At 45.4% G+C, this 18,840-nt stretch overlaps 1 protein-coding gene across 6 annotated transcripts in view; it reads right to left on the bottom strand.

Annotated features, from left to right (window-relative positions):
* The window catches only part of TNC (tenascin C), a 73,759-nt gene that overhangs the window by 29,353 nt on the left and 25,566 nt on the right, over positions 1 to 18,840 (bottom strand). For 4 of the 6 annotated variants that reach the window (XM_064393259.1, XM_064393260.1, XM_064393261.1 and 1 more), the window contains exons 3-11: positions 16,913 to 18,133; positions 15,363 to 15,626; positions 14,255 to 14,370; positions 14,018 to 14,174; positions 13,170 to 13,439; positions 11,953 to 12,138; positions 11,121 to 11,210; positions 9,859 to 10,122; positions 642 to 914 (exon numbers count right to left, since the gene is read on the bottom strand). In XM_064393259.1, the coding sequence (XP_064249329.1) occupies positions 642 to 914; positions 9,859 to 10,122; positions 11,121 to 11,210; positions 11,953 to 12,138; positions 13,170 to 13,439; positions 14,018 to 14,174; positions 14,255 to 14,370; positions 15,363 to 15,626; positions 16,913 to 18,133 (2,841 nt within the window). The remainder of the gene's footprint in view (positions 1 to 641; positions 915 to 9,858; positions 10,123 to 11,120; positions 11,211 to 11,952; positions 12,139 to 13,169; positions 13,440 to 14,017; positions 14,175 to 14,254; positions 14,371 to 15,362; positions 15,627 to 16,912; positions 18,134 to 18,840) is intronic. The other 2 variants (XM_064393263.1, XM_064393264.1) reach the window with 1 other exon arrangement.

Here is an 18,840-nt window from a genome sequence, read left to right on the forward strand (position 1 = left end):
CAGTTTTATGCCAGGGTAGTTCTGCTGAATTTAATTTTTTGCATTTTATCTTTTTCAGGCCAGACTGTTTCATGATCTTAGATGACTTAATAAATTTTATTAGTCTTATTAGGAATTAATTTGTGTCCTTTCCTATATGAGAACATATGGAAGGTGTTTGTCCTTGCCCTGAGTCAGGCACACACAACTTTACTGAGTCTGAATTGACACAGAAGCTACTGAAGAATTTCAGAGGCAGCTTCTGAAGGGTAAAAACTGAACACACTCTCAGACTTTGATTATCTGGGCTGGTAGAGGAATGATTTTTATAACTTTAACAGGCAACCTGGCCTTCCCCAAGCAGGTACAGTATCCAGGTGGGCTTTGCTGTTAGTGTCAGCCAGGTAAGTGAGGAAAGGGAACAAAAAAGCTGTTCTGAGGTGGGTGGGGGAAAGCAAAGAGGGAAGGGCTGCACCAGGGCACTGAAACTCTGCTGGGAGCCTGACCATGAGGCATTTCCATGCCAGAGATGTTCAGTCAAGCTTTAAGGAGCTCAGGGCTGGTCATGCAAGGCTGTCCCAGAGAGCAGGACCTGCCCAGCACTCGCAGGAGCTCAGGCTCACATCTCTGTCAGAAAGAACGTGGGGCTGCAGGAAAGGTACCTGTGGTGGTCTCAAGAGAAAGGGGCTTGCTCCTGTAGCCCCGAGTGAGCCCCTGAAGGGTGATGGTGTAAGAAGTGTTGGCCTTGAGGCCGGTGACGTTCACAGAGCTCAGTGTCCCTAGCACTGTGACATTGCGGCTCTCCTCGGGGCTGCCAGCCTCCTGCACCTGCAGGACAAAGCTCTCAAAGGCCCCGTCTGGTGCTGTCCAGGTGAGCTGGAAACCATCCCAGCCAGGCTCTGACACTGACAACTTCCCCAGCTCAGGTTCCTGCTCTGGATAAGGACAGAGAGGCAATCTGTTACTTGGGTTGCAGAGTGGTGCTGATGTCGGATTATTTAATGAGGTTTTGTGTTAATGAATTTCACATTTAATCATGGCCACAGAAAAGACCCCCCTGCCCTGCTACACTTACATTATCAGCTGCCTCAGATAACTTCAATAAAGTCTCTTTGGAGACATGGCAAAACACAACAGTGAGAGAAGAATTGTAATAATTAATAAATATTGAGAGGCTGCCCAGAGAAAGCAGCTGATAGAGAATCTTACAGCTATAAGTGCTTTATCAACATTAATTAAACTCCCTATGAGCTAAGTAGGTATTACTATGACAACTTTACTCAGTGTGATACACTGAGCTGTGAAACAACTTCACTTCCGTGCCATTCTGAAGTAACTGTGTTGTAAGGGTAGGAAAGGGTATGGTTTTCAGTAGCTGGGATTCAGATATTTATGCTTTTAATTGCATCCACTTGAAGGGTGCTGCTTATGCTTCCAAACTATATCTAATGCAAAACAATAAAGAAGAGGAAAATGCCTCCATGTCTGCATGTCTTTAATGGATTTGTCTTTTAGCTCATTATTCTACCCACAAAACCTTTCTGTGGGTGGAGACAGGACTTCCACAGTTACTGATATTAATCTAAAATCAAAGTGTTCATTCACAGGAATCAACATTCTCGCAAACCCCCACAGGGGTGGCCAAGGAAGTTGGGAGCCATCAGAGGTAACTCTGCTGCTGTTAAATCTGAAAGCTGAGGTCATTTGCTCAGCAAGAATGGAAAGTTCTTTCCTTTACAAAGGAGATACAACTGATTCCTTAACATTAACAGTCAGAGGGGAAAATGAGAGAGCACTGCCTGGTTTTTCTACCTGGAAACTCTTCTGTTCTCTATCACTGACCTGTGGCCTCTGCTGAGTTTCTAGCAACCTTCTGATTTATTCGAATTGTTGCACATAAGTGTTACAGTAAGAACAGAGTGTCTCTGAATAATCCATTCTGCATGACTGAGAATTGATAAGAGATACTGCATGAAGGGAAATGGATCTGATTTGTCAATTGTAAACTTCAACTTTATGCATATTATAATACAGAAGTTAAGGGGACCCTGGAATAAATGAAATTTAGGCTCAGCAGCATCACTCATATAGAGTTTCTCCCTGTAAAACCAGAGTGATTATTGCATGACTGCTCAAAGCCTTAGGCAGGCAGCTGGGGCTGGATTTTCAGAGGTTGAGCACTCATAGATCATAACAATCTTCAGTAAAATTCATTAACAAATCAGTAAATTGCTACTATTCAGGAACAGAAGTTCTGTTGAGCTTTTCCCATCCTGTTAGAAGGAAAGAGATTGTTTATGACATAATGGCAATGTGCAACAACAATAAAATAAATGCATTACTCCAGAGCTGTCTTCCTTTATCGGGAACAGAAAGGAAACTCATTGAGATAAAATATGAATTCTGTCAAAACAGGACTGTAGTCTGGAAAAGAGAAAGCAGGACAGAAAGGGAACTGGTTGTATCAGAGATCTGTTGGTGGCAACAGAAACAAATAAAACAAATTTGTTTCCTTAAAATTAAAGTAAAACTAAAATTATAGTGAAGGTAAATATTTTAAATAGAAGTTTGGTTATAATAAGTAATGCAGGAACCATCACAGGTTGAAAGCAATCCAGATTTTTCTGAAAATGCTCAGTTTCATTCTCCTCCACGATGCAGAGCCCCTTTTCCTGCCATTTGTTGTTCATGCATGTCTGACCCTCTCATGCCCTCCAGGGACCAAGGGATTCTCCTGTGGAATCATGCACCAAACAGGATTGCTGGGGATCTCCAAAATCCTCAGCCATCCAGCATCCAACACAGATGACAAAGCAAGCACAGTGTCATGGTAAAGATCAAGAGATGATTTTTCTTATTAAAAAAACCCCCCCAAAAAAATAATAATCAGAGAGAACAAACCATGGAGAGGTGAGGCTGTTCTGGCTCTGTGAAATAATCTTTGTGTCTCTACATGAATAGTTTACCTCGTGTTGGGAATTTGGTTTTGACGGATGTGCAGTCCTTAGTCTCCAGATCTGAGCTCACACCCTGGTGCTTTGGTCATTACTGAACTCAGCCCTGTCACCTCATTAAATTCATGGAACAGGGGTAAGAGGTGGCAGTTTTTAGAAAGGTCTCACAATCTTTTTTTCTCTCTGACATCATCACTTCCATGCTAAACTCTTCTTGTGTTCAAGCACAATCCAGACAAGCACGTGCAGCATCTCTCTGTTCCCACATGCCTTATCAGCAGCAGATGCATCAACGTCTCTCTTTGCATGCAATTTGAAAAGAGAGATTTGATGCTGCATCACCTTCAGAACTGCATGGGGCATTGTCCATGCTGCAGCACCCCAGGCTCTCATTCCATAGCTGTAGGAGTTTCATCCCATGCAAAAGTTAGAATAAACCAGGCAAGAGGAAAAGCATCACTCACAAAGCCTATAATCTGTACCAAAGCCATATGGAAATGAAGTTCTGGATTTTGAAGCAGGAAAGGAACACGTGGCTGTGAATCCATGGGAAATACCTGTAGCAGCTAGCGCTTCCAGGGACCAAGAGGACTGGCATTGGTACTTCCATGGAGGTTAATCTGAAATTGTGTGCCAGCTGGGAATTTCTATTTCTCAAAGATTTCCCAGCAGAAATATTTCCTGTGTTCTGTTTAAAATGAACAGTCCTTTCAGGGTGATAGGGAACTGATCAAATACCTCATCCTGTGCTGCCCAGGACAGGGTGGAGCTACTGGAAGTCCTGGGGGTTATGTTAAGGTTGTGAAGAGCCCCAGTGGCTTCTGAGCTGGGTGAGTGAAGGGGGAATAAAAGCAGAGCAGGAGGCTCAGGGCAGGGGGATGTTAAATAACTGAGCTGGGGGGGTGCAGGGCTGCGAGGATCAAATGATGTTTCACTGATTGATTCTCCAGGTGTGCTGGCCAGAAGTGATAAAATTTCCTGATAATAACCCCCCAAACAACAGCTAACAGGTGCTTCAACACACTCTGTGGGCTGTGCACTGGGGGCTCTGAAAACAAATCAAGCAGAGGAGTTCTCCTGGTTTTGGAGACTGAATCCAGGCCTCGAGCAAAGGGAGCAGCAGCACACACAGCCTGGTTCTCACAGAGCCATCCTGAGCAGCAGATCCAGAGCAACAACCAGCAAACAGAGAGGAGCTGGAATGCTTCCAGCAGGGAGCTGGCACATCCTCAGCTGATGGAAATCAGTTCTCTTTGATTATTTCCAAAGAACTTTGCTCATTTACATCACATTGGAGTATCCAAACATGCCCTTTGTCTCTCCTACACCCATCAGTGACTACTCCTGATACAAATCATGAAGGGAATTCATGCTGAAAATCACAAACGCATCCAAACCCAGGCTGAGAAATCACAGCAGAAACATGCTAAAGCTCCTCACATCCTACCAAATACAGGCTTGGAGGAGTTACCCATTGTGATACATGCAGAAGAAAGTGGAGGTGACACACATTCTTGCCTAAAAACTAGGATAGAAAGAACTTAAAAAATATTGCTTATAGGAGACCTAGGAATGGAAAGGGGAGAGCCCTGGCTTTCAACATGCTGAATGATCTGTGAATATATCCTGTAGGACAGTCAGATTCTGGAAATCTGAGAGCTGTGGAGGTCACAAGCAACGTGTTTCTGATGCCAGCCACAAGGCACCAGGCAGAGGATTTCTCTGACATGCAGAATTATCTCCTCATTAGTGGGAAGCCACATCATTTCACACCTCGGTGACTTCCTCGCTTTCATGCTCCACTTGCATTCAATAAGAGAGAGCAAGCCATCCAGCACCATCCATCAGCTCAGCACAAATATCTACTCAGGATTCATTACATGTCTCCAAATTCACACATCCATCACAAAGAAATACATTTTCAGAAAGGCAAAATCAATTAGAAATGTTTTCAAATAGATGCAGAAATGTTATCTTGTAACTGTGCTCTCAGGTAACTACAGGTGTGAAAACATTGTTTTCTGCTCACCTCTGGGAAGGAGAGAAGCCTGTAAGGCAAAGACTGATTTATATTTATATATAATATGAATATTTATATTTACATATGTCATTGATATTCTTGATTTAGGTAAGAACTGCTCTTAAATCCCCCCAGACATGACCTGAACAGGCTCGACCTGTGCTGCAACCTGGAGATAAGCATGTTTCCACCACACCAGCACAGCCACAATGCTCACCACTGCCATCATCCCCTCTTTCCCAGTAAACCACTGTCAAAACTGTTATCTGCCTGCTCCAGGGCTGCTCGTGGAACAAAGCAGGAAGGTTTGGAACCATTCTGCAACTCCCAGCTGCTTGTGCATCAGCAGGTGCCAAGCAGGTCTTTCCTATTCTGGGAACAGGCAAAAAATTGCAGCATCAGGAGTGATGGTACTTGTTTAGTCTAAAAGTTGTTCATTTAACAGGCACAGAGATGGCTGGGCTTTGCTGGGCTGGGCCTTACTGGGCTGGGCTTTGCTGGGAAGGTTTCTGCTGAAGACAAGAGTGGGCAGCCCAGTGGGGAGGAGAGGGCAGCAGTGCATCCCATGGGGACATCTCCCCCTGGGAAACTGAACCCTGAGCTGGAAACTGAAGATAAAACCTTCCAAAATACAAGAGACAACATAAAATAAGAGTGGCATTTCATTCCTGATGTACTGAGGGTGTGTGAGAGAACCCTGTGTAAGATCAGTCAAAACTGGCCTCTCTTTTTCCCTCATTTTCCCTCATTTTCCCTGACCACCCCAAATTTCTCTCACATCCCTGCCTGTTCTTGCACAGCCATACAAGGATTTGGTGACTCCAGTCTGGATGGAAAATGCAGCAGCAGTTCAAGTATATTATAAAAACCTGAGGGACCAACCACCTGTGTGAGATTTAAATCCAGAAATTTGCTGGATTCACAAGTGAATTTATTTTGTTGTGCCAACTTTGGCAGCTACATGGAGGTTGCCATGTACAGGTTGTCCCATGGAACACAGGGAATGTAATTCTGAATATTGCCTTGGGCTTAATTATTCCACAAATGAATTTGTGGGTGAGAAAGAATGGTTTTCCTCTGCCACAGATATAAACACTCATATACCTCACATTAAATTCATGTGTATCAGGGGAATATGTGGCTTTGTACAAACAAACAAGAGATGGACAAATGAAAATGATACGAATACATGGAAAATTCTCTGATACCACAGAAATATCAGTGTTCTTTGTTTAGCAGGCAGAATGTTGTAACAGATAATGGAAAATCTGGAAAACAATCAAACTGTGGAGCTCAAACACTTGATTTAACAATGAGGGCAGAAAAACAGAGAGCTCTGGGAGTTTTAGGTGGGTGGGTGACAGCCAGAGAATGATTCACAGTGGTGAGATGAATGAACAGAGATAGAGGTTGGAAAGGGAAACTGGATGGATAACAAACATACTCTCTTCCCAGGCTGGAATACTTCTTACTGTCAGCTTAGGAAATAGCTCAATATCTCTTGGTAAAACATCCAGGCTGAGCCTGGCCTGAATATGTCTGTGGAATGGTGTTGGCCTTTTGAGGAATTCCACTGGAATGTTTCTCTGGTGGTTTTACTAAAAAGGATACTTGTGACATTTCCCCAACTCCTTGGGATACAGCAAGAAGTATTTTGTATTATTTCCTGCTTCTGAATCTGGGATTTTCAATTATTCCCCAAGAGGGGCTCTCAGCCACTTTCCCAATCTTGTGTGAGACATGATGACCCAGCAAGGTTTTCTTTTCTGTCTTCTATGGCTAAAGCTCTTTCCCCTCTCTTAATCAGCTGATTGAACTGGGCTTGCAGTGCCTGTGAACCTCTGTAGTTCATGAAGAAACCACTGCAGCACATCACAAGCCAGAAATACTCCAGAAATGGAGTAGCTGCCTCTAAAAACCCTCTTGAACTCAGGCTCCAGGTGCTCTCAAAAGGGGAGTTATCTGAACAAATGGACAATCTTCCCTGGCAAATTTAGTTTCCCAGTGCTCAGCACTGCACTTTCCCATGGAACTGGCTCACCTAATCATTCTTGCTAATGTTTCTTTGAGTTTGTATAAAAAAGGGTGGTGCAATCTGAGCCTTGGAGAAGCCAGGAGAGGAAGAGGGGCTGACGCACACCATGGACAAGGGCCTTTGGTAAACAGCATAAATCTTGAGAAAAACATTCAGCAGAATGGAAAAGTCGCTTCTCCAAGCCATGCTCTGCTGTACAAGCTCACTTCCAGAGGCAGGACAGTATCACATCCATGATTCATCAACAGTTGCTCCACAATCTGGATCCTTCAGCAGAGGAATTTGAGCTTGGCTCTTGGTTTCTCTAATGCTCACTCATTTATCTCCCCAGGCCTCTCATGGCTAATGGATTGCCATCCATCCTGCTCCAGGCCCCACATTGTGCTCTGCAGGCAGGGCTCCAGAGGCAGAGCAGAGAGAACAAAGCTGCAGTCTGAGTGCTGGGCTGCTCAGAGCTGGGGACGTGCTCACCCTACAGATGAGCTGCTCATCTGCTGGGACATGCTCAAGGCAAGGTCCCTCCAAGGAGTACAATGGCTCCTTTTCTTTAATTTCTGAGTCAAACCTTCATGCAGTGGCAGGTGGGACCCTTGTGACACCTTCACTAATAAAAGAAAGGAGATTCCTGTTGGAGCCACAGCTTCCAGAGGAGCCGAGTGCTGCTCTCCAGCCCATCCACATACTTTGGTTTTTAGGAAGTGTTGGTTTGGAGGCTGTCAGTCCCAGCTCCCAGGGGTTCTCTGGGCAGGAAGAGCTCTGCTGTGACACTTCCATGACTCCAGCACAAAACTGCTGTGAGTTCCTGTATTCACACACCACAAGACACTAAAGCTGTGTGGTCTGTTCCCCTCAGGACCACAAAGTCCCTCATGGAATTCTCCTGCATTCCTGAAGCCTCTGGAGCAAAAAAAAACTCATTCCAGGGAGCTCCTCTGGGTCAGGACCCAATGCTTACATTAGGATTACACTACATGGAGCTACAAGAGACAAACAAGCAAAAGGAAATGTGAAATATTCAGTCTTTCCTTTTCAGCAAAATTTAGCAAACTTCACTCTGTAATTTTTTCCATCCCTTGAGTGCAGGATCAGGGATATCATTAAAAAGGACTTTGTCACTTGAGCTATACTTCATCCCTGTGAAAAGACAGAAGCAATAGTGGCTTCCATCCTGTGTTATGGAAGATTTTGTGATGTGTGCTTTGCTAGAGGTTCACAAGTTCTGGATTTTTCAGCTTGCCTCTACAAGAGAGGGCAAAATAAGATTGTTTGGCTTTAGCCTGAGGACTTGGGACCTCCCAAGTCCTGGAACATGGATAAAGAGGAGTGTCTTGAGGGTAGATGGAAAAGCAAACTTTTGGAAGAGACCACTTGTCTTGTACTGCCCAGGCTTCCAGAGAATTTCTGCTCCCTGTGCTCTGTGTTTGGATTTGTCCATTCCTACGCAGCAGAAAGGTCACAGAGCCAGGTTATGTCAACTGCTGCTCCCAGGAGCCCACTGCAGAGCCCTCTTTGTTTACTGGTGCTCTGAGTAAAGACATCAAACAAATACAGCAGCCAGACTAAGGTATTTTTAAAGAGAGGGGAAAAAAAAAAGGCAAACTAGGAAAAAGAAGCCACCTTGTGAAGCTTTGGAAGCTGGTGCTGGAAAGACCAGGCTGTGAGATTCCACAGCACATTGTTTCTGCCTCTTCACCATCTCTGCACACTTCCTTGAAACCTCTCAGTCTTCCAATAGAGAAAGCTGGGAAATGGAAGCCTGCTCACTCCTGCCACACAAACCTACGGCTTCCTTTTTTCTGTATGTGCCTCAAGGCTTCCCAGATTTTCCCTGCAGTGGACACAGGCCTGACTTAGGCATCAAACAAGTCATTCAGGACTGATAGTTTCCAGACCATGTAACTCTCTGATGGATTGCTGTCTCTATAAAGCATTCAGAGGTTGTGCTGGAGTGAGCACTGCCAGGGAACATGAACCCAACTTTGATCATTTAAGCTGTGTAATTATTAATTTGTAAAATCCACAATGTCTGGCATGTGCTCACCTCATAGATAGTCTTTGGGGAGAAAAGGAAAAGCACCTTGGTATCTGCTAAGGGCAATAACTGTAGCCCAGATGATTGTGATTTCCCTGTCTCTGTGTGCTTAGTACAGTTAAGGCTTTGCCTCACAGGATATAGGCTGAGAAACCTAAAGATTCAGGACTTATTTGTGTTCTATACTGAGATATAATTCTCTATGCAACAAACTTGGGCTCAAAATGTTTCACAAAGGATAAAACCTTGTTCAGTAAGTCATCTGATACTGGTCAGTGGGAGTGGTTTGCACAAACGGAGATGGCAGAGACAGACAAATATAAGTCACAGTACCCAGTGGAAATGGTGGCTTGCATCAGACTGGGAAAGCAGCCTTTTCCCCTTTTGGATGAGAAAACTGAAAGAGGGCAACATCAGAGCCCCACTGGCCCTGCTGAGGGATGATGGTCTGCTGTGAAGAGAACAAATTAGGCAGGAACAAACCACGTTAAACACATTCTGGTTACTCTTCCTCTTAGGTTTTTGGCTGTAGAAAGCAAAACACGTTAGAAGACATGATATACAAAAATACCCAGCCTAGCCTAAAACAAAGAATGAGTTCTACATCCATGCAGGACCAGTGGATGAGCTCTTTGTGAGGCCTGTCAAAGGATGAGCAAGAAATCATTGGGAACATGGAGGTGAACACAGCAGGGAGGGACACACAGAGCTATCCTTCACTCTCATGCTGGCAGAGCTGTCTGCTCCGCAGGAGGTTCCCCAGACACATATTAGGAAGTCAGGTGAAGTTATCCCTGGGCTGGTCCTTGCCCAGTGACCACCATGAGCTGTAACTCACCCGTGGAGCCCTTGACAGTGGTGGGTTTGCTCTTGTGCCGTCCCTTCTCTGCCAGCAGGCTGATGGTGTACTCCGTGCCTGGCTCCAGCCCCCGCAGCAGGAAGGAGGTGCTGTCCACTGGGATCTCCACCTCGCTCTTCTTCCCCGAGGGACCGGTGTACACCAGGCGGTAGTGGTCAAACTTGGCCACCGGCCTTTTCCAGCGGAGGGACAAGGTGGTCTCAGTGGGCTCGCTGACTTCCAAGTCCTTGGGGTTATCAAGATCTACAGGGTGAAAAATAAGCAAAGTTGAGGTGTCTCTGAACTGCCCTGAGAGAGTTTTTCAGGCATCTGTAGAGGAATATTGTGGGATTCACATTCTCTGAACCTGAGAGAAGCAGTGAGAGAAGCAGAGATAAGAATGATCAAAACAATTCTTATCTCATTTGTTGTGCCTGTGTTGTGCCAAAGTAAAATGCAATATGAAAATTGTTTACCTAGAGTGAGGGGGTTTTGTTTCCTTGGCCTATCAGGGCCAAGTGTGTGTGTCAGGACTGTCAGCTGACAGTCACGAGATGAGTGCAGTTAAGTGCTTAGCAAATTCAGTTTAAATGTAATGTAATATAGTATAGAATAGTACAATAAAGTAATTAATTAGCCTTCTAATAAAATAGAGTCAAATTAATAATTTCTTCCTGCCGTAGAGGTCACTTTAATTACTGTAGAATATCTCCATTGGGTGTCTGGCAGCAGCTCAGCATCTGCCCACCTTTGGGACCCTTTGAAATGGGTAGAGAATGATGATGTTCTCCTTTACAGAAAAAACCAGAACAAATTTCTCCCACTAACACTTGAGAGGCAGAAGTAAAGCCTTCAGATAATTCACCTGGGAAAAGGGGGCATTGTGTGAAAAAATCTGTATTGGGAGGTCAGTCAGGAGTACTGCAACCTCTCTTTGTCACATCAACATTTTGGCCACCACCATTCCTGCCAGAAACCCTCACAGATAGAGGATGACCAGAATGATCAGTGCAAGCATAATCATCATTAAGGAGCTCACCTGGAGATGAAACTCCCAGAACATTAAGACGAACAGGAAAAAGAAGTCAAATCCAGAGGTCATGACCCCTCTGGGAATTTTTTTTTTGTTTTCCTTGAGGTGAAAAGTAGCAAAATGAAATCAAGAAATTTCTAAAATATCTCTTCCAACATCTCTTAAAAATGCAAGAGTGGCTCCATCTGAGTGGCTTCCTCCAGAGCTGTAATGGGATCAGGACACTCACCAGTGCCAGCATTGATGGTAGCAGGAGCACTTTCCCTGTCATTCCTCACTGCTGTCACTCCAATGCCATATTCAGTTCCAGGCCTCAAACCTATAAGATGAGGAGAAGAAATATGAATTCCTGTCATATGAATATGCCTGCGAGCGTTTACTGGAATAAGGAAGGCTGAATGGATGCAAAGTAAGAGATCTGCTTTCCTCTATGCAGAGAATTGAGGTTTCTGTGGCCCTCCAGCTGACAAGCTGCAGACTGGCACCAGTGAATCCCACCCCTAGCACATGAAAATGCCTCTTGAGGGATGTGAAGCCACTCCCACAATGCTGCTTAGAACTAGGGGAACTGATTCATTGGATTCAAGGATGCCTGTGGAAGTGAAATGGTTTCATATTTTCTGCTGGCTGGTAAATCCATTTCACATGGCTTTCGGTTCAGTTTGGTCTACTCAAATTATAGAATCATGGAATAGTGTGAGTTGGAAGGGACATTAAAGATCATCTCATTCCACTCCCTGCCATGGGCAGGGACACCTCCCACTGTCCCAGGCTGCTCCAAGCCCTGTCCAAGGACACTGCCAGGGATCCAGGGGCAGCCACAGCTGCTCTGGGCACCCTGTGCCAGGGCCTGCCCACCCTCCCAGGGAACAATTCCTTCCTAATATCTCATCTAATTTCTAATTTGTAACATCTTGTCCCAAAAAAAATGTGCTTGAGATCACTGAATATTTGTTTGTACCTCTAATGTATAGTGACCGCAAGGACATTTTTTCTCCATATCCGTGCCCTGGGGTGACAAAAGCAATGTGACATTAGTGACAATCTCTCCATTCCCCTACCTGTGAGTGTAGCTCTGGTTGTGGCCTGGCTGCCCTTGGGCACCGTGATCTCCACGTGGTCCCCACCAGAGATTGGGGCAAACTTGATTCGGTAATTATCGACATTGGCGTGGCTGTTCTTCCACTCCAGGGTGATGCTGCTGTCTGTCTGGGACACCCTCTTCAGGTTCCTTGGAGCATCCAGGTCTGCAATCAACCAAGCAATAAATAAATCATTAGGAATATTTATCTTCTGACAGCAGTCTCTTGTGACAGTGTTTTTTAGAAGGTGAAATGATCCATAAAGCTCCTCTCACATTGTCCTCTTATGTCTTAACTACAAAAAACCAGAGCTTTTCTAGCATGAAAAGCAGTTCACCAGCTTCAGTTCAAGAAATTTAACTTCTATCTCCTGAGACAAAAATAACATTTTCACTTGTAATAATTAGCTTTTATTACAAAATGGGTTTGTGGAAAAACATACTTGGATAAGAATAGTTTTCCTTTACAAATACCTCAGCTTTCAAAAGGTAAAAAGAGAAAAGAACTGGTCATCTCTAGAATTTCTGTTCAGTAACGTCTTGCATTCATGGCTGGAAGGATCTCTAAGTCTCAAAAAAAGGTGAATATTATGGAGAAATTAAATGAACTTTCATTTTTCACACCTGCAGTAGCCTCAAATCCTGCTCCAAAATAACAACTGTATTTTAGGATTGAAAGGGATGTAATTAGCAGGTTTCTTAATGCATCAAGCCTTGATAACCTGCTAAAGGACCCACACTTTCCAAAAACATTCCCGGAATCACTGAGGAACGCAGTAAATTTATAAAAGAGTGGCAGGAAATATTTGCAGAACCGAAGAAGAAAAAAAAACCCCAGTTCTCTGCTTCTAAACTAATTAGGCAAAGACAAATAAGATGGAATAGGAACTATGGAAGATATTTAGCTCATCAGACAGACAAATGATCCAGAGGAATTTGCTTTTTGAAGAAGGGATTTAGGGTAAAAGACACAATAACCTAATTCCCATTTTTAAAATACATTTAGGTTCTTGTGGGAGGGTCTAAATATTTTGGTGACCCAACAAGACATAAAAGGCACAGGAAATTATTCTCTTCTTTCATGTACCTCTAAAATTGGGCTGATTTTGTGTTGATCAGTAACTGCCAACTCCAGCAACAAGATACAAACAGCACAGGAGGATGGGTGGTCGCTGTGGCACCTTCCCAGCCCCTCACCTGTGACAAAGACTTCCTTCACAGGGTCGCTCTCCATGTCCCCTCGACGAGAGACGAGCGTCACCTCATACTCCGTGTGTGGCCTCAGGTTGCCAATGGAGTATTGGTTCTCATCTTCAGAGAGGTCAATGGTTGTCCTGTCCCCTGGAATGTCCTTGGGGCCATAAGTGAGCTCTACACCTTCAACTTCAGCCAAGGGTTTGGACCACGTGATGAGAGCCGTGGTGTCAGTGACGTCTTTGGCCTCCACCTGGCTGGGGGCATCAAGCTCTGTTAACAAGAACAAGAGAGGGGAAAAGGGGCTTTAAAAAGAAATCTTGCCATGAAAACCACCCATATTCTTATGCTTTTAATTGATGATTCAGGAAAAAGTTAAAATTAGTATCCTCATTTACGTTCTTCTTTGGTTCCTATAGTTTTAGACTCCAAGTGGAATCAATCCATCAGAAGCAAATCCATCAAAACTCCTTCAAACCAGGATATGCCAAAGGAAAGACAAGCAGGAACCTTAAGATCTTCCCCACCTTCACACACTCTTCATGCAAATATCACCAGGATGAAACAAATTCTAGCAAGAAATTCTCGTTCCTGCTGATGTACATCTTGAAAAAGGAATAAAAGTGCACACTGCCTGCTACCTTCTAGCTGGACATAAATTTCCTTTCTGCTTCAAACAGGTAATGTGGAGAAGAATTATTTTTTCCTCATGTATTCATTAGCACTATTTCCTTCCCCTGCTCCCATTAACTCACAGTGTAGAGCTTGACTTTCTCTGTTTACAAACCCTCAAACAGCAGATTTTTTGTTGGTGGCCAACTAAAACCAGACCAAACACAGGTTATGCTTACTTGTGGTGATGACTTTGGACAGGCCTGGTCCTCTGGTGTTGTTCTTCACTATATGGATGGACACATTGTACTGCTGCCCAGGTGCCAAACCTGGCTGCATGTAGGATGTCTCTGGCCTTTTCAGGCTGCTGGTTATGTCACCATTATCATCCTTTTTCTGGAACACATGGGGCAATCAGTGAGTAAAGACATAAAAATACAGGAATTTTCACTCTATACATGAAACTGCTTCCTCACCATATTATGGAAGACCAGCTCCCAGCCATCAAAAGAAAAGTTCAGAGGGTCCCACTCCACCTGGACAGATGTTTCCCGAACAGATTTGAATCTCAGACCTTCTGGAGCAGGCAGATCTGTGGCAGAAGAAAGATATTCTCACATGAGAGCAAATTCCCATAAATGGGGCACTGGGGTAGGACATCTTTCCACTTCTAGAAATATCTGCCAGGTGGGGATCTGCAGTTGAGGTGGTTAAGCTCTCCTAAGACCCAACTATTGTGGCTTTGGAGAGATGTTCCTGAGCTGGTTAAATGTCACCTTAGAATAAGAAGAATTTTACCCTCAAAATCTCTTTTTTGTGCCCTCTTGAAAGAAGCCTGTTGTTAACTTTGGAAGTCAGGAGAAGTAAATCCTGCCCCAGCTCATCAGAAATGAGCTCAGTGACAGAAGTCAAAGAGCACATTTTAATATTTGGATGTTTAGATATGACAGTGATGTGCACAAAACAAAAAGAAGATGAACAACAGAAGTACAGACAGGCAGATAAAAGGTAAAATGTAGTAAATCACAGCAAAGATGCATAACAAATATAACCTCTACTTTAGGCAAAATAGTTTGAATTCAAGTGATTTCATATTGCTCTTGTATATGCTGCTATATTTTTAATTTTTTTTCTCAGGAAGAATTACCAGAATTTTTAAAGTTAACATTACAGTAAAGAAATGTACATTATAATAAAGAAATGTGCATTTTAATAAAGAAGCCAAGGTTAATTCACAAAGACACCATATTGGGAGACATTGAGAGCAGAAGAGCTTGTGAACTGTGCTTCTAACACAGTCCCTGGCATTGGAAAAAAGCTCAAAATGGAAGTGCAGAAGGCTGTTTTCTCCAGGCCAACATTTGAATTGGAAGTAGAAAATACAAAAGAAATTATATCCCAGAACTGGAATGTAAATCAATACATCTTAACTGAAAATAAAAAATGCAGAATAAATACCCCTAAGAAAGGAATGCAAGCCAACACATACGAAGTGAAAACAGAAAATGGAAATTAAGCAACACCCCAAAAGAGAGATGCAAATGGAGTAGACAAAAGGATGAATACAGGGAATATTAAACTCACATGTGGCTACCCTGGCGCTGACTGGAATACTCTTCTTGTTTTTCAGGATTGCAAAGACACGGATAAAGTACTCCACCCCAGGCTCCAGCTCATGGATGGTGGCAGCTGTGTGGTTCCCTGGCACCGTGAACTGCATGTCCAAGCCGCCACTGCTGGTGGGGACGTAGGTGATAAGGTACTCATTAACGAGGTTCTCATGCTTCCACTCCAGATTGACAGTTTTATCTGTCACGTTGGTCACAGTCAGCTCAGTTGGAGGAGACACTGGGAATGGGGAAAAAAAAAAAAAAAACCAAAACAAAAAACCCAAACCTAAGTTATACGAAGTTCTCAAGGCTCAGGAAATAATGACTTGCCCAGTTTCACATTTTCCCAGGAGCGGTTCCTAAGGCTCATCTCACACGCAGGGAATGGGGAAGGCATGTCCCACAAATTAGCTGCTGAGGAAAGGAATGCTCAGCTGATGGAGACTACAGACATTTCCAGAAGCCAATTTCTGCTCTCACACTTGCACACAACCTCTGGCTGACTGTGTTCCAGCTGCTCCTCTCATGGCTGCAGCACAAGACTGCTATAGCTGGGTCCTGAGGGATTCAGATGTTTAATTCAGCTGCCAGCAGCATGTGATTGTAGAGCTAGAAGTCCTGGGATGTGCACAGATTTTCCAAAGTAAAATAAAATATTATTATTTGAGTAAATACTTGCAATAGATCTGACTGTGCAAGATCACAAAGTGGGGCTTAGGCACCTTCCAGAAGGAGGAGATGAAGGATGGGAATTTCTTTTAAAGGGTATTCATTGTCTTTTGTAGTGTTCCCAATCCCAGAGTACTCTTTCATTACCAAAATTTAGTTTCACAATTTCTCCCCCAGGATCTACTAAAGAAAACGACCTCATTTACTGTGTATTGCCTGTCATTATGAGGCTGCCAAAATTTTCTATCAATTTCCATAGAGTCAGTGGTCCTGGGAAACCAAGCATGTGACTTTATAGCTAAGTTTCCACTCCAGGTGGTCCCATGATTTTCCTCTGAGCTTCTGTGAGATCTAATATACACACATCCATATATATACATATGCATATATACATATACATATACATATACATATACATGTACACACACACTTGTGGAGAAGACTATGGACCATTTCCCTTTTCTCCTTAGCTAGAACAGCTTCCTTCAGCTTTTTTTCCTAGCATCAAGAGGTACTATGAGAAACTGAAGGGTCATGGTGACAAATCCCAGCCAGTACTGGCTACAGCATCAGTGACATTATGGTGGGAGCTGACATGGAGGTGACAAAGGCATGGCAACACTATCAGCAGCCTGTTGTATTGATGACCACCAAAAGCCACCAGAAACTGCTACACTACTTAGCCCTAATATTTCAGGATGCCAAGAGCTACTGGTGTTACTGCATCCCTGATCCTGCTGTTTGGACTATGTTGGAAAAGCAGCAACAAGGCCCAGCGCTATGGAAAACTTCCATGAAGTGTTCAGGCTATTGGCTGGTCCAAGGGGAATCAGCTCAGAGGGACACTGCACCTACCATCAGAGCAGTCATCCCCGATGTAGCCATCCTCGCAAACACAGCGCCCGTCCACGCAGCGTCCCGCGTTGTTGCAGTCATTTGGGCAGGAGCGTTCCCGGCAGTCCTCACCCACGAAGCCCTCATGGCACACGCAGCGCCCATCAATGCAGCGCCCACGCCCGTGGCAGTTGTTGGGGCAGGCCAGCTGGCCGCAGTCGTCCCCTGTGAAGCCGTTGTCACACTCGCAGCGCCCCTCCACGCAGCGCCCGCGGTTGTGGCAGTCATTGGGGCAGCGCAGCTCGGCACAGTCCTCGCCCGTGTACCCCTCATCGCACATACACTGCCCGTTGACGCACAGCCCGCGGTTGTGGCAGTCGTTGGGGCACCGCAGCTGGCCGCAGTCGTCCCCGGTGAAGCCCTCATGGCACACGCACTGCCCGTTCTCACAGCGCCCGCGGTTGTGGCAGTCATTGGGGCAGCGCAGCTCCCCGCAGTCCTCCCCGATGAACCCCTCGTGGCACACACACTGCCCGTTCTCGCAGCGCCCGCGGTTGTGGCAGTCGTTGGGACACCTCAGCTCCCCACAGTCCTCACCCAGGTACCCCTCGTGGCACACGCAGCGCCCGCCCACGCAGCGCCCGCGGTTGTGGCAGTCGTTGGGGCACCTCCTCTCGCTGCAGTCATCGCCCACAAAGCCCTCGTAGCACACGCACAGCCCGTTCTCGCAGCGCCCATTGCCGTGGCAGTCGTTGGGGCAGGTGAGCTCCCCACAGTCCTCGCCGGTGAAGCCCTCCTCGCAGAAGCAGGTGCCGTTCACGCAGCGCCCGCGATCGAAGCAGTCGTTGGGGCAGATGAGCTCGCTGCAGTCCTCACCGGTGTAGCCCTCGTCACACACACACTCGCTGTCCACGCAGCGCCCGCGGCCGTGGCAGTTGTGGGGGCACAGGGGCACGCTGCAGTCGTCACCCACAAAGCCCTCGTGGCACACGCATTGCCCGCCCACGCAGCGCCCGTGGGCGCCGCAGCCCTGGGCGCAGAGCTCCTGGCTGCAGTCCGGGCCCGTGTAGCCCTCGAAGCACACGCACAGCCCATCCACACACTTGCCCTGGTCGTTGCAGTCGGAGGGACACGAGGCCTGGCTACAGTTGGGGCCCTTCCAGCCCGGCTCGCAGACGCAGCCGCAGATCTCGATGCTGTAGTTGCCGTGCCCGCTGCAAAAGGGTGTGGTGTCCAGGCGACCTGTACCAACGATCCCCAAAGACATTACTCCAAATGGTACTACCATGCCTTAGGCCAGAGTGGCACATATGACCCAAAAGGCCTCTGATTTTCCTAGTCCCCTACAGGACATCAATTTTTAAAGTTTTTAAATGAGAATCTCTCTTTCTTTCTCCAGCTAGATTTACCTTACCAGGAAAGCTTTAATTCGCGCTAATGCCAGGGCAGATCCCCTGCCAGCAACTTTGTAATTGAGCATGCTGAATTCTTCCTCCCTTCTCAAAATCCTCTCCCACTGACTGAGCAGCTTTCCTGACTGCTTCATTAGGGCATGCACTATGGAACATCATTCATCCATTCACCCCAGAACACAAAAAGTCAGGGAGCACATTGTGTCATGAGCTGTATCAGCAACTAGGAGGCTGCTCTGAGCTCAGAGGGACACATTGCACTGAATAAGACTTGTATTTCTTCTCTTACATGACTAACCCCTTCCCTCAACTTAAAAATCAACCAGACAGACACATTTTTCCCTCTTCTATAACTATTTGTGCTTGTCTATTGCCTTATGTCCTGCTGTATTTTTATTGGTCTCTACTAAAGAAAACTTGGAAGGAAAAATAGTTACATTGGCAGCTTCCTCAAGGGGACAAAAAGTGGAGCCAAGAGCTTGGACTGTGAGTTTTAATCTTAACTCTGACACAGATTTACCATGTCCAAGTGCTGTC

This window comes from Passer domesticus, chromosome 18 (assembly GCF_036417665.1).
Source record: "Passer domesticus isolate bPasDom1 chromosome 18, bPasDom1.hap1, whole genome shotgun sequence".
Lineage (NCBI taxonomy): Eukaryota > Metazoa > Chordata > Aves > Passeriformes > Passeridae > Passer > Passer domesticus.